The 11,863-nt window shown below is 43.6% G+C and overlaps 3 protein-coding genes across 3 annotated transcripts; 2 read left to right on the top strand and 1 right to left on the bottom strand.

Moving 5' to 3' along the window:
* The first annotated feature begins 203 nt into the window (after window positions 1-203).
* On the top strand, window positions 204-1,123 carry LOC135440498 (uncharacterized). The gene is made up of 4 exons (XM_064699698.1): window positions 204-343; window positions 396-478; window positions 661-796; window positions 851-1,123. The coding sequence occupies exons 1-4, from the start codon at window positions 232-234 to the stop codon at window positions 922-924; spliced, it is 405 nt and encodes a 134-aa protein (XP_064555768.1). The 5' UTR covers window positions 204-231; the 3' UTR covers window positions 925-1,123.
* A 156-nt stretch (window positions 1,124-1,279) lies between these two features.
* Window positions 1,280-1,762, bottom strand: LOC135440499 (uncharacterized). Its single transcript, XM_064699699.1, has one exon. It carries the CDS (start codon window positions 1,687-1,689, stop codon window positions 1,564-1,566), a length of 126 nt encoding a protein of 41 aa, XP_064555769.1. The 5' UTR covers window positions 1,690-1,762; the 3' UTR covers window positions 1,280-1,563.
* A 3,405-nt stretch (window positions 1,763-5,167) lies between these two features.
* LOC135440504 (submaxillary gland androgen-regulated protein 3B) lies at window positions 5,168-8,391 on the top strand. The gene is made up of 3 exons (XM_064699706.1): window positions 5,168-5,326; window positions 7,807-7,986; window positions 8,051-8,391. Exons 1-3 carry the CDS (start codon window positions 5,312-5,314, stop codon window positions 8,177-8,179), a joined length of 324 nt encoding a protein of 107 aa, XP_064555776.1. The 5' UTR covers window positions 5,168-5,311; the 3' UTR covers window positions 8,180-8,391.
* Window positions 8,392-11,863: the final 3,472 nt, after the last annotated feature.

Raw genomic sequence — 11,863 nt, 5'->3', positions numbered from 1 at the left:
AGGGGGGGGGGGGGCGTCATATTTTGCAGCTCTGTAGAATTTTACAAGCAACTAGCGCAAAGTTCGAAATATGCAAAAGAGCTGAGCACCAGGTTAGGGGAACTGCCAGGGAATTGGCTGGGGAATTAGTCAGACTGTGTGCGTGGGGGATGTAGGCGTGGTGGGGAGCTAGGGGGATAGACTGAAATTAGTGTAAACTTTAGCTAGCTGCGAGTTGGCTGTCAGCTCAACATGAAACTTCGACTGGCCAAATGCTGTTACTTTGTGAACCTGCGCTCCGGATGCTTTCTGGTTGCATTCTTTGACATGTGCATGCATATGGTTCATGTCTCCTATGGCAAGAGTAAGCGAATCCTCAATTTTGGGCACCTCATTAAAAGCCACCAGTTCCACAGATAAAACGCTCGAAGCCGTGTCGACCATTATATATCTGGCCCACTTTCTGGGCTGTGTAATGCTCTTCCTCAGCGCCGCAGCCGTAAGCCCAATTGAGAATTTAATCAATATATATATATAAATATATATATTACAAATAATCAATTATGTAAATATATATATATATATATATATATATATATATATATATATATATATATATATATTGATATGTGAATGTGTATATATATTTGTGTATCGAGCTTTATTCGTATTGGATTGCAGGAAATGTCGCCGCTGCTGTTGGTTTATTTGGCAACGGACTTTGTGAAATTTCTGTTTCTCATCATTTCCGCCTATGTCTGGGTCTCCTGTCGACGCAATTCGATGATCACACTAAGTGTTAGCTGTATCAACATATGCGAGTATCTGCCGATTTTCTAATTGCCATTATTTTACCTCTATCCTCTTGCAGTGCTAAGCGTTTACTTCTGGCTAGTCGCCTACTCCTACTACTGGCTGTGTAGAGAGACCGTAACTGAAATTTAAGAAGACGCTGCTTAGTCTAAACTTTTCTGCTGAACCTTGATCCAAATGAATGAAATTTACGTGCGAGTGTAGAGCTTTCGAAGCTAGTGAAAATTAAAAGCTCCTTTAATACATTAGGGAGCTTTAACGCTCACTTAATCATGAATTGAACTGTAAGGCTCACTTAATTTATTAAAGAGCTTTTAAATTTCCCATTCAACAGTCGACTCTTTATTAAAGCTTACCCCAGCCCTGCAATCGAGTCAAGTCAGGCTTTCATTTTGCTTTATGACACTATTTAAAAATTTGGCAACCTTTTGAGGCATATGAAAGCTTCGAGCACAGTATAATAAACTGCTAAATAAAAATGCATTGGTTTTAATTTAGTTAACAGTTTCATATTCAGTTGCCACCAAAATTATCCAAAATGTGATCGATATGGAAACCTAAACTGACTTCATCCTCTACGAGCGGTTCACATATTGGCCGAGTTTTGTGGCAGCTCTTGAAACACGTTGTCTTCGACTTCCTGAGATCCCTTGAAGAAACTTAACCGGGGCCATTAAGGGGAAAAAGCTCGACCAATCCCATTCCGTATGCGTATTGTGGCTGCAACAGCATCTCCAGATACTCCCATAGCGAGAGCTCAGTTGGTCGCCTTCAATTGGAGCTTCCCTCCTGGCCCTGTATCAGATGCTCCAAAAGGTTGACACACACAAAGTATATGTAGATATATTTGAAGCAATGCATGCTGAATTTCAAGAATGTCAGAAAGTCATCAGACATGCTAAAACAGTTAAACGAACAAATTTGGAAGAAGAATTTACAAATTTGAACAAAAACAAAATCAGTTAGGAAGCATAGTACGTCAAAAAAGGGTCAAGTGAGTTCCAATTTTCAATTTTGATTCAAAATCATTTTACAATACCAAAAGATTTGTACATAAATTAAAGAAAATATATTTAAATTTAGTCAAATAATGTTGAATTCAAATATGTATATTTTAAATGATATATAGACGGATATAGAAAGTGATTATTTGGCTAATTATATTTAAAAGTTTCAACCGATTTTATGAAGCATGATTAAAAAGGAAACATTTTTATTATATCTACGTTTTCCCTTTATGTCATAAAAAGTTTTCTAGTTCTGCAGTTAGCCAAAAAAACTAAAGGTATCCGACTATAAACAACTAGGCATAAAAAAAAGAAAAATAAAATAAATAAAAATAAACCAGAAACAAAAAGAAGAAGCAAATGATATAAAATTTGACAATTTCTTGGCAAATTTATGACACTTGTGGGAGAAATAGACTCTTATGTTAAACTTGACTGCAGATATGAGGACATTTAAGGAGTTTATGGGCACACACACACATGTACACGCACAGCCAGGCACACGTGTGTGTGTGTGTTTGTGTGTGTGTGTGCGGGCATTTCCACATATCAAAATGGCAGGCAACTTATCCCGCTTATCAGGAGGAGGCACACCTCCAAACAGACTGAAAGCGACTGGTAACGTTTACATAAATTCATAAAATTATTGCCCGTAATCAGCATTATGCATTTGTAAAAACCACAAAAGAGAAAGCGCTGGTGCGGTGGCAAGAGGCCAACGCCGTTTCGTCTGCTAGAGCTGCGGCTAAAGGTGCGGCGGGGGAGCTGCAGGCTTCATAATTACAAGAATCGTCTCAGCCCGTTCCATTTTTTTTGGGTGCTGGGTTCTGGCACTGGTTCTCGCTTGATTTGCCAGCAACATTTTCTTTTTAATTATTTATATTTTGGGATTTTTAGCAGGCAGCGCACGATTCAAAGGCTTTGCAAGTTTTTCTTTACACACACACACACATACAGAGCGAGAGAGAGAAGGGGTGGAAGAGGGGCAGAGCGTGTGTGCGAGAGTGCTAGGGGGGGTGTTATTTGCATACATCAGACTGTGTGATGCCCGCCTGTCGACTACCGACAATATCTTTTTATGCTCTTTTGCCATGTACACACACGTATGTATGTGCCTATAAGGCGCAAGGTACAGCCACACCACCCCACCCCTCGCCATCACCCACCCCCTCGCTCACACACCCCACCATGCATACCCCTACGGCTGAGCCCAGCCCATTGGCATGTGTTTTATTAGGCATGTTAATTAAAAGACATGAAATGAAAATAATTAAAAATATGTATAAATTATATGTGCATATATATTTACATAAATGTATATATGTAAATAAATACTAAGTATGTACAAACATATATACACATGCAAATACTCACATGTTCAAGCAGGCTTTATTGCTCTCCGGAACCAGTTGAGGTTTCGTTTTTCGGATCAGGTTGTTTCTTGCCTCGCTTTATTTCATGCTCTGGACTGCTGAGGGGCAGGGGTTCGGGTTCAAGCAACGCTTTGATTTGCAGCTGCCTCAAGGATTAGCTACTACACCCAGCCTCTCAGATGCCCCACCTACCAGGGCTCGCTCAACAGCCCGCTACACCCTTCCACTCCACCCTGGCGGTCCTTATGCCAAGTTTCGCTGCATGGTGGTAAAATTTTTATCGCCTTATTAACTCATTGCTGTGGTGTCAATTTACAACAATGCCAAACAACAACAGCAGCTCGCAGTAAAACAATAGCAAATTTTGGCGTCGCCAAGCTGAGCCACCCAACTACCCAGCCACCCAACCACCGAACCACCGAACCACCCAACCAGGCAATCAACCAACAAAGTGCCCGCCCCGCCCCCTGCGCTAAAGCTTGCCATTGTCTACGATTTTTGGTTGCGTAGGTGTTGAAAAAAGCAAGTTCCAGTTGGCCCCAGCCTTGCCCCTCGCCACTCGCCTCTCGCCGCCCACAACCAGCCGCACTCCGAGCACCGCCTGCCCGTGGACCATCTTAAGTGTTGCTAATAACGCCTACAACTAAGTAAAACAGCTGCCGGGGGTTTTCCACATTTCCCAACCAGGGGCGGGGAGGGTGTGGCAGGGGCGACACTTTTAAGAAATTGCAAAGTTTTCCATCTAACAAAAGGCGAAACTCGCTGCTGGGTAAGCGTGGGGCAGGCGGGGCGTGCGGAGCGCACTCCACAACAATACTTTGATGCGATTTTGCGGATATTAGGTGTTAATTTTTCAAAGTACCTCCCCCACAGCCCCCTCGCCATTTGGCGGCCTGTTGCCATTGCGATGGCGTCTGCTGCCTTTTGTAATTTTAACTGCTTTTGGTTAACACTTTTACGCATTGCCGACTGCCATGGGCGCCCACTTGGCACACGCTCTCGCCGTGGATGACATCGATATCACATGGCAGCAGTACTCCACTGAGTGTGCCCCCTCGCCCATACCCACACCGCCCCCCACCACTTGCCATACAGCTACAAAGGCTGCCAAGTCATCGATGGGAAAACTTTTGGCCAAGTTTTTCTTGGCTTGCGTTTTTTTTTGCGCTTTAATTGCCCCCTGGGGCTTGCATTTTGACTAGCGTGGGGGGAGGGGTTACTTTTGGGTGGTTGACAAGAAGCATTGAGTTACTTGCCCCTAGCCCCTGGCCCCTCCATTCCCACAATGTAGTACACAGCGCGCGTTTCTGCCATTTATTGAGCATTTTAGCCTTTCATCGATGCTTTTTGGCTGAAATTATTTGGCTCATTTTAATTATTATAACCGCTAAGTACAGGCAGCTACACGCAGCAGCAACAACAAAAGCACACACACAAACACAAACACACACACACATTGCTGTTTTCCGGCAGTGCCAATAATGACGGGCTTCATAATGTGCTGTTTGAGCGAGATGTGGAACGAGGGAAAGAGCCGGGCCAGTTGGCTGCTATAACGCGCAAAGGGGGCTGGGAATTGTTATGGAAAGAGAGGAGGGAGAGGAGGGCACACAAATGTTAACGGTTATGCGCCACGGAAGGTCGTTCAGCGGGCAGCAGAGAATAGGGCCAAGAGAATGAAAATGAGAATGAGTGTAAATGGTTTTTGTCAATTCGGGACATTGTTGTAATACCCGTTGCCCATTGTTGGGGCCTCGCTAGGTGCGCGCGAGAGGGGATGGAGATGGAAGGAGACCAGCCTCTCCTCTGCGGCCAGCTGATTTGCAGCACAGGCCAATTGTTATGTGTGTTGACACTAATTGGCCCAAAGCGATGTCTATCAATTTCTGAAACAGCCACAATATATACCCTGTTAAATTTCATTTTCTCCGTTTCTCTCTTTCTCATATCTCTCGTCGTTTTTAATGCTTCACACAGTTAAGAGTTTTACTTCAATATTCAATATTAAACTGTACAATTCGTCCTTATATTTTGCTGCTGAAATGTGCATATACTTCTACATTATAATCATCGTCGTCATTGTGGTCATCATAGTGCTGATTGTCATGCAGGTAACAGGGAGTTTTTAGTCGATTCGGAATGCGGAGCTGTCAGGTGAGTGTCCAACGTAGATTTAAGATGGCCCCTTGGTCGTCCCTAGGCTAGAGAGACGAAGGTTGCTTTCTCATTCTCCTTATTTTTAGCGAAAGTTTATTGACTACCTCTCTCTCTCTTTCTCTCTATCTCGCATTGACTAGGTGATCCTCTCTCTCTCTCTCTCTCTTTCCTTCGCTCAAGAACATCCTTTAGCTACAACATCCGCCTCTCATTTTGTAGCTCTTTCTACTCTCTGCTGCTGCTGGCACCGTCAACGCTTGTCAGCCGAATGGCCTCGCACTTGCCACGCCCAGCAGCTAGTCTGGTTTCGATTCAGCGCCCGCAAGCTGCCGCATTTTGTGGCGTCAGCTTTGCTGCTAGGTACAGACCCGTGCAGTTCATTAAACAATTATAATTATATAGCAACAGGAACAGCAACAGCAGCAGCTGGCAGGAGGCAGCTTGCCCTTGTCCTACGCCTAGGACTTGCCCGTGGCGTATGAGTAATAATATTAATAAGCCGTCTTATTTGGCCGCCGCACGTAGACAATGTAAAACAACACGGCGTATGCGTAATTTTCTTGTCGTTATTATTTTACGGGCCAGCGAGCGAACAGAGTGCCAGCCTTTCCGGTCTTATCAACTGGCTGTAGGCGTGCACTGCCCTGCCAGCAGCCAGCAGCCAGAAATCAGGAGTCAGGAGCCAGTAGCTAGCAGCCGGGACTCGGAGCAACTCAACAACTGGTGAAACTTTTTCGGCGTCAACGTTGGCTGCGTCTTGGATTTATGCGCTTGAATTTCACACCTTATTGCGTTGCCGGCGTTGTTGTTGCTGTTGCTCTTGGCGGCCTGAAAACAATTAGCGAAGGTATTTTTTTTTCCCCTGCTAGGGTGAGGACAGGGGGTCTGCTCTGTAAGCAACCCAAGCCGCATTACAATCCCGAACTCGAACTGGAGTCGGCCCGTGGTTGTTGACTTAATTGATTGCGCTTGCTCAATGGTTTGTGTCCCGACTGTCAGTGTGCGTGAATGCATTTTGGCTCGGGTTCTTGTCGTTCCAAGCCGCCCCCACAGCCACACTTTTCTCCCTCTCTATCTCTTTCTCTCTCTCACTCCCTCTCTCTCTGTTCAAGTTGCAGCGGCCTTTGTTGTTGTTGGCCGTTAACTTGGCTTGGCTTAAACCCACCTGGCTGGGCTGCCTGGCAGTTGGCTTCTCGCTTGGCCATAAAACTAAAATAATAGCCGCATAACATTTTATCTACCGCAGTAATAAATATTCAGTTAATTATAGCAAGCAACAACAAAGACCGAGAGACAGATAGAAAGAGAGAAGATAGAGAGAATGCATAGATGGATATAGGATAAATGTAGCACATATGTTAAAGTTCACGCTGAGAAATAGACTGAAGAGAGAGAGAGAGAGAGTGAAAGAGAGGGAAGGAGAGAGAGAGAGAGAGAGAGAGAGAGAGAGAGAGAGTGAAAGAGAGGGAAGGAGAGAGAGAGAGAGAGAGAGAGAGAAAGTAAGGGAGGGAGAAAGTGAGGGAGGGAGAAAGTGAGGGAGGGAGAGCGTGAAGAAGCGTCATGAGCTTCATTATCACAAAGGAATTGCATGAAGTGCTCAAAGGAGAGAGTTATAGAATGGAAAAGAGAGCGACAATTGGGAAAGACATCTTGAAACATCGCTTACTTAACAGCTCACAAAAGAAAAGTAACGAAAGAGAGCGAATTATGCGAGAGATTCAAAGATACAGCAAATAGCATTGAATAGATTTTCACGCTCTCCCGTTGGTATCTCCGCTTCCTTAAAATGCATACATAGATATACTTCGCCAGCAATAAAAGCCTCTCTCTATCTCTCTGCGCGTCTGTCCGCATAATTCCGCCGATCTCGGGAATTGTGAAAGATAGAGACTTCAAATATAGAATCTTTGATAACTGTCCACGTTTTTCCGAAATCGGTAAGTATCGATGTTCGATTAGATTCTCTGAGAGTAATCCAATGCCATTTAGAGATAAAGCCAGGAAATTATGTATTATTTATACATGAAAGTGTTTTTATGAAACACTTTGTTTAATTTTGAGGCTTCACTAGTTCACTTTTAGCTAGGGTCATTGAAATGCCAATGATGACTTATTTATGTCGTTTAATAACTGCAGCAAATTGCAATAATTAGATGGCAAGGTATTCGAGATATATATTTAGAGCAAAAGAGGCATAATTTAATGACTTTCTAATGGCATTCACGTGTACCAAATTCACTTAATCGTAATTTAGACAGTGGAGCCGAACCGCGCCAATTGAAAAAGTGTTCGCGTAAAATAGATGATGCAATTAAAATAGTTCAACTGTTTCGAGTTGATAATGAATAATGATATAATGATTAGGCCGATCATTCGAATTGGAGTACAGGTTTTTTTTCTATAATTTTATAATTGTCGCAGCGATTCACACTACAACTGAAAAAACTAAAAACTCAATTTGGAATTAATTCCCCCAGCAATTTGACGATAGCAATTCGACACGCAAGGGCGCCCAAACGCGAATAGCCCATAAATACGTAATGCTCGGTGGGATGGGTCAACAGTTCTCAACTGGAAACACAGCTGGAAAGATGCGTCTAAGCCTGAGCTTCTTCCTGGGTCTTTTGATGGTGCTCGTCTGCGGCACGGCTCTGGTGGTGAGTCTCGGGATTCCACTGTGCACCACCCAACTCTCTAACCTGTCCTTCTCTCTGCTTTTAGAGCGCCAGACCGCAGGGTCCTTGCGGCCCACCGCCGAGTGGACCACCGCCAAGCGGACCGCCACCATCGGGACCACCACCAGGCGGACGCTGCCCACCACCACCATCGACCACCGCCTCCTCGGGCTAAGCGGACCCCAGCGAACCGATTCCCGTTTGTCCAAACTGGCGCTCCCACATATTCTGCATGCAACTATGGCTCGGGACTCGTCCTGTTTGCTTATTATAAGAACGTATATATGCATATATTTTTTTTTTTGTTCTCTATTCTCTTTTTAAGCTCAACAGCTCTGTTGATTTGTACACCTTAAATACACGCATCGAGTTTATTTTCCCTATTGTTATCTTTTTGAAAGAAATTGTTTTTATGTCAGCTGATCTTCAGTGTGAGGGCTTAGTACTTTGGGGTATTTCAAACTTTGTATCCGACATTTTAGATAATAAATTCAGATCTATAATCAATGAAGTATATTATTCAAACAGATTCGAAACAGTTTTATAAATGTTTTTAATTTATTGCACTCATAAACAGTTTTCTTTTTGTTCAAACTGGTTCAAAAAGGATTTTCAGCTAGTAGAACAAGTATATTTAGAGCTGCGAAATTATATATGACTGAAATTGATAAGTACGATTGGAGAGTAGAATGTGAAAGTTCGCTAAATCAAATAATCTAGTGGAGAGGGCTGATTATACCGGTTTCTGGGCGACGCTTACCACCCGCTTGAGTAAAAGTTCCGGTCAGGCATAGTCCAGTTGAGTGCTCATTTAATTTGCCGTTCAATTCCACATTCGTTTCGGGTGTTGAATTTTTAATCACGCACACGCCTGACCCCAAAAATGGAGCACAACAGTCGAAGGAGTTGTTGGGGTGTCCCGCTCTCAGCTTTTGGTTCAGCTTCAATTGAATATGCAAGCCAAGCGAGACTGAGGCTGGGACTGAGAGCGAGGCAGAGTCTGGCCACCAAAAACTATGCACCACACACACACATACATATACACGCACACACACACACAAAACAGGTCAACTCAATTTGGTCAGTCCGAAGTGGAGGGCTCGAGTCCCCAGCCCTAGCCCACAAACCAATCCACTGGAGCGCCCAACGCTTTAAGTTTAGCTCATTAAATAATATCCTTTTGCTGGCGACGAACGCAAGGGCAGAAGCTGTGACTGGGGGGCGGGGCCTGTGCCCAGGCGGGCAACGGACGTCGCTTATCAAAATGTTGCCGCTGCCCTGTCGAACGGGTTGGTTGCAAGGGTTGGGGCTCTGCGGATTGCGGGCACAGGGCTTCTTTGGGACATGGCTCATGGCGTAGTCGATGCGTTTGGCCTCTGAACTGCGGCACTTTTTGGTCAGCCCACGTGCTGGTCAGTAGTCTCTTCTTCATGCGCTGCTCTTACCCATCTCACCCAGCTCTCTCTCCCTCTCTGTCTCTCTCTTTCTCTCTCATCTGCTAGCTCTGTCGCTGGGACAGTTTTTGAAAACGCTTTTAAATATTAAAATCCATGACGATTTCCAACGAGAACATTTTCGCCATATAATTTTGTAGTTGGTTCGCAGGGGTTCGAGCTTCGGACTTGAGCTGGGGGTGGGCTTGGGGTTGGAGTTGGGATTGGGGGTCTGCCGCCCGTTGCGCATATTGAATTTATTTAATTAAGGGTTCCATGTGGCACACACAATCACACACTCACACACACACATACACACAACTACACCCTTCTCTCTCAGCAACCCTTTCCCCTCTCCACGCGGCGAACTCGAGCTGTGTGTGTATGTGTGTGTGTGACTCTCAGCGCCTCGATGACTTCATTTTCAAAAGTATGCAACGTTTCTTTTTTTGCTTTTTGTTTTCTGCTGTATATTTCACAATAATTTGCACAAGTGGACAGCCCCCGGACTGCCCACTCCTGCCCCCAGAGCGAATACGTGTCCATAGCTGTGCATAGTTTCGCCTCCTTTGGCCGTTGTCCCGTTGAGAAGTGGGAGAACTGGCAACTGGCAACTGAACATGGGGCACAAGTGTGGACTGTTTGCAGCATCAGCTATGGGTCGTCATTGGGCTCGAGGGGAGTGCTGCCGCGGGGTCGGGTAGCTGTGCCCGTCTGTCTGACTCTCTTTGGCATGTCACATCTCGACTGACTTTTTGTTGAAGTTATGAAATGAATTGGAATGGAGTTGAATACAAGTGTTTGAACCGAATCGAGTCAAAGTCTTGCTGCTAGGCACTCCAGCTTCAGTTGGATAATTAATAGACCTCCAGCGGATCGCAGACGACACCCAAATCAAAGGGGCTTCCAAATAATCGGCCACGAAAACCGCTAATACGCCGACATTTGGCGCTGCCGCAAAAAAAAAAGAAGAAACGCGACCAAAAATCAACACAAAAAACACAACAGCCCTGAAACCAACAACAGCAACGGGCGCCCCTGTGGCATGGGGCATGTCCGTGTGGCATGCGCCATGCGGCATAGCTGGCAATCGCACTCAGTGAACATATGCGTTTCTGTGTGTGTGTGGCTGGGAGTGGGAGTGGGAGTGTCTGTTTGGTGTGGTGTGGTGTGTGCAGGTAATGTTGATCAACGCATGCACAGCCCCATGCCAAATATTAGACTGACAATCCGAAATACCCTTTCAATAGCAGCTCCAGAGATCAAAGGTAACATACAGGGCATCATGATGCCAAGATGCTCTTAAATCGCGGGAATTCCTAATATTTATAAGTCATATTTGTTTACAAATCTACATATTGAACATTTTATATTGCTATGATGCAGCCCTCGGTAGATGAGTTTTCACAGTATCCAGCGAAGACGTGTTCGAAACCCCGACCTGTGTATGGTTGCAAAGCCATAGGTAAATGCTGCCAATCATGGCAAAAAATGGTTGAGCAGTTCATAAATATCTCGTATAATTAAATAATCATAATAATAATATAATATTATAATATTAATTACAATGATAATATGTCGATGATTAAATTTTATTCGTTATATTCACGTAGGCCTCTAGATTTGTTTTTATTATGAAAATACCTTTTGAATTACTTTAATGAAATTTTGCAGCCTAAAACAATTTATACGAACTCTGGCTGACTTTCGCGCTGCCAGATATTCTTTTTTATTAGTGTTAAATGCGATCGCATTCTTCTGCCCGTCAAGCAAATCTGCGAACCATAGATATCAGACACTTATTCAAGGCAGTTCCCAGAGAACAATGCAAAACGAGGAGCTCACAAATGCGTCTGCTAATTTGAGTGAAGTTAGCAAGTCAGCAAAAGCAGCTACCGTTCATAATTCCAATCAATATTATGTGTATCATATATATGCAACATATATTTTGTAAAATATGAATAATAAGTAATATTAATAATATAAGATTAAAAAACTGTTAGTAAAAGACATAATGACATGAAAGGCGTGTTAAAAAAAAACCGATTCTCAGATCTACACAGAGGCACGTTGTGCTGATATTCAGGTGAAAAGCTGGCACAGTTTTTTAGGTGGCAAAGATCAGTTTAAGATCGTTTGAATTTGATTGCTGTAGAGAATAATCGGTTCTAATATGCAATATGTATTGTCTTGAAATTTAAAGAAAATAAAAATAACCTATATTTATAAATATTACTTAAAGAAACTCAGAAAATATTATATTTTTTTATATTTTGTTTTATAATTTACTAAATAATACTCCTGAAAACAACTGTATCCAAGCACATGCTGACAAGAATTATTTTGCAATTGCAATATAAATTTGATTTTCTTGGATATATATTTGCATCAGATAAGCCGCAAAGATCGCTCTTCCACGCACATTC

Source organism: Drosophila montana, unplaced genomic scaffold (assembly GCF_035044405.1).
Source record: "Drosophila montana isolate Dmon_TW-CO22-7 unplaced genomic scaffold, ASM3504440v1 contig_1624_1, whole genome shotgun sequence".
Classification (NCBI taxonomy): domain Eukaryota; kingdom Metazoa; phylum Arthropoda; class Insecta; order Diptera; family Drosophilidae; genus Drosophila; species Drosophila montana.
Note: the sequence above shows the minus strand (reverse complement) of the source record. Positions and strands in the feature narration are given on the sequence as shown.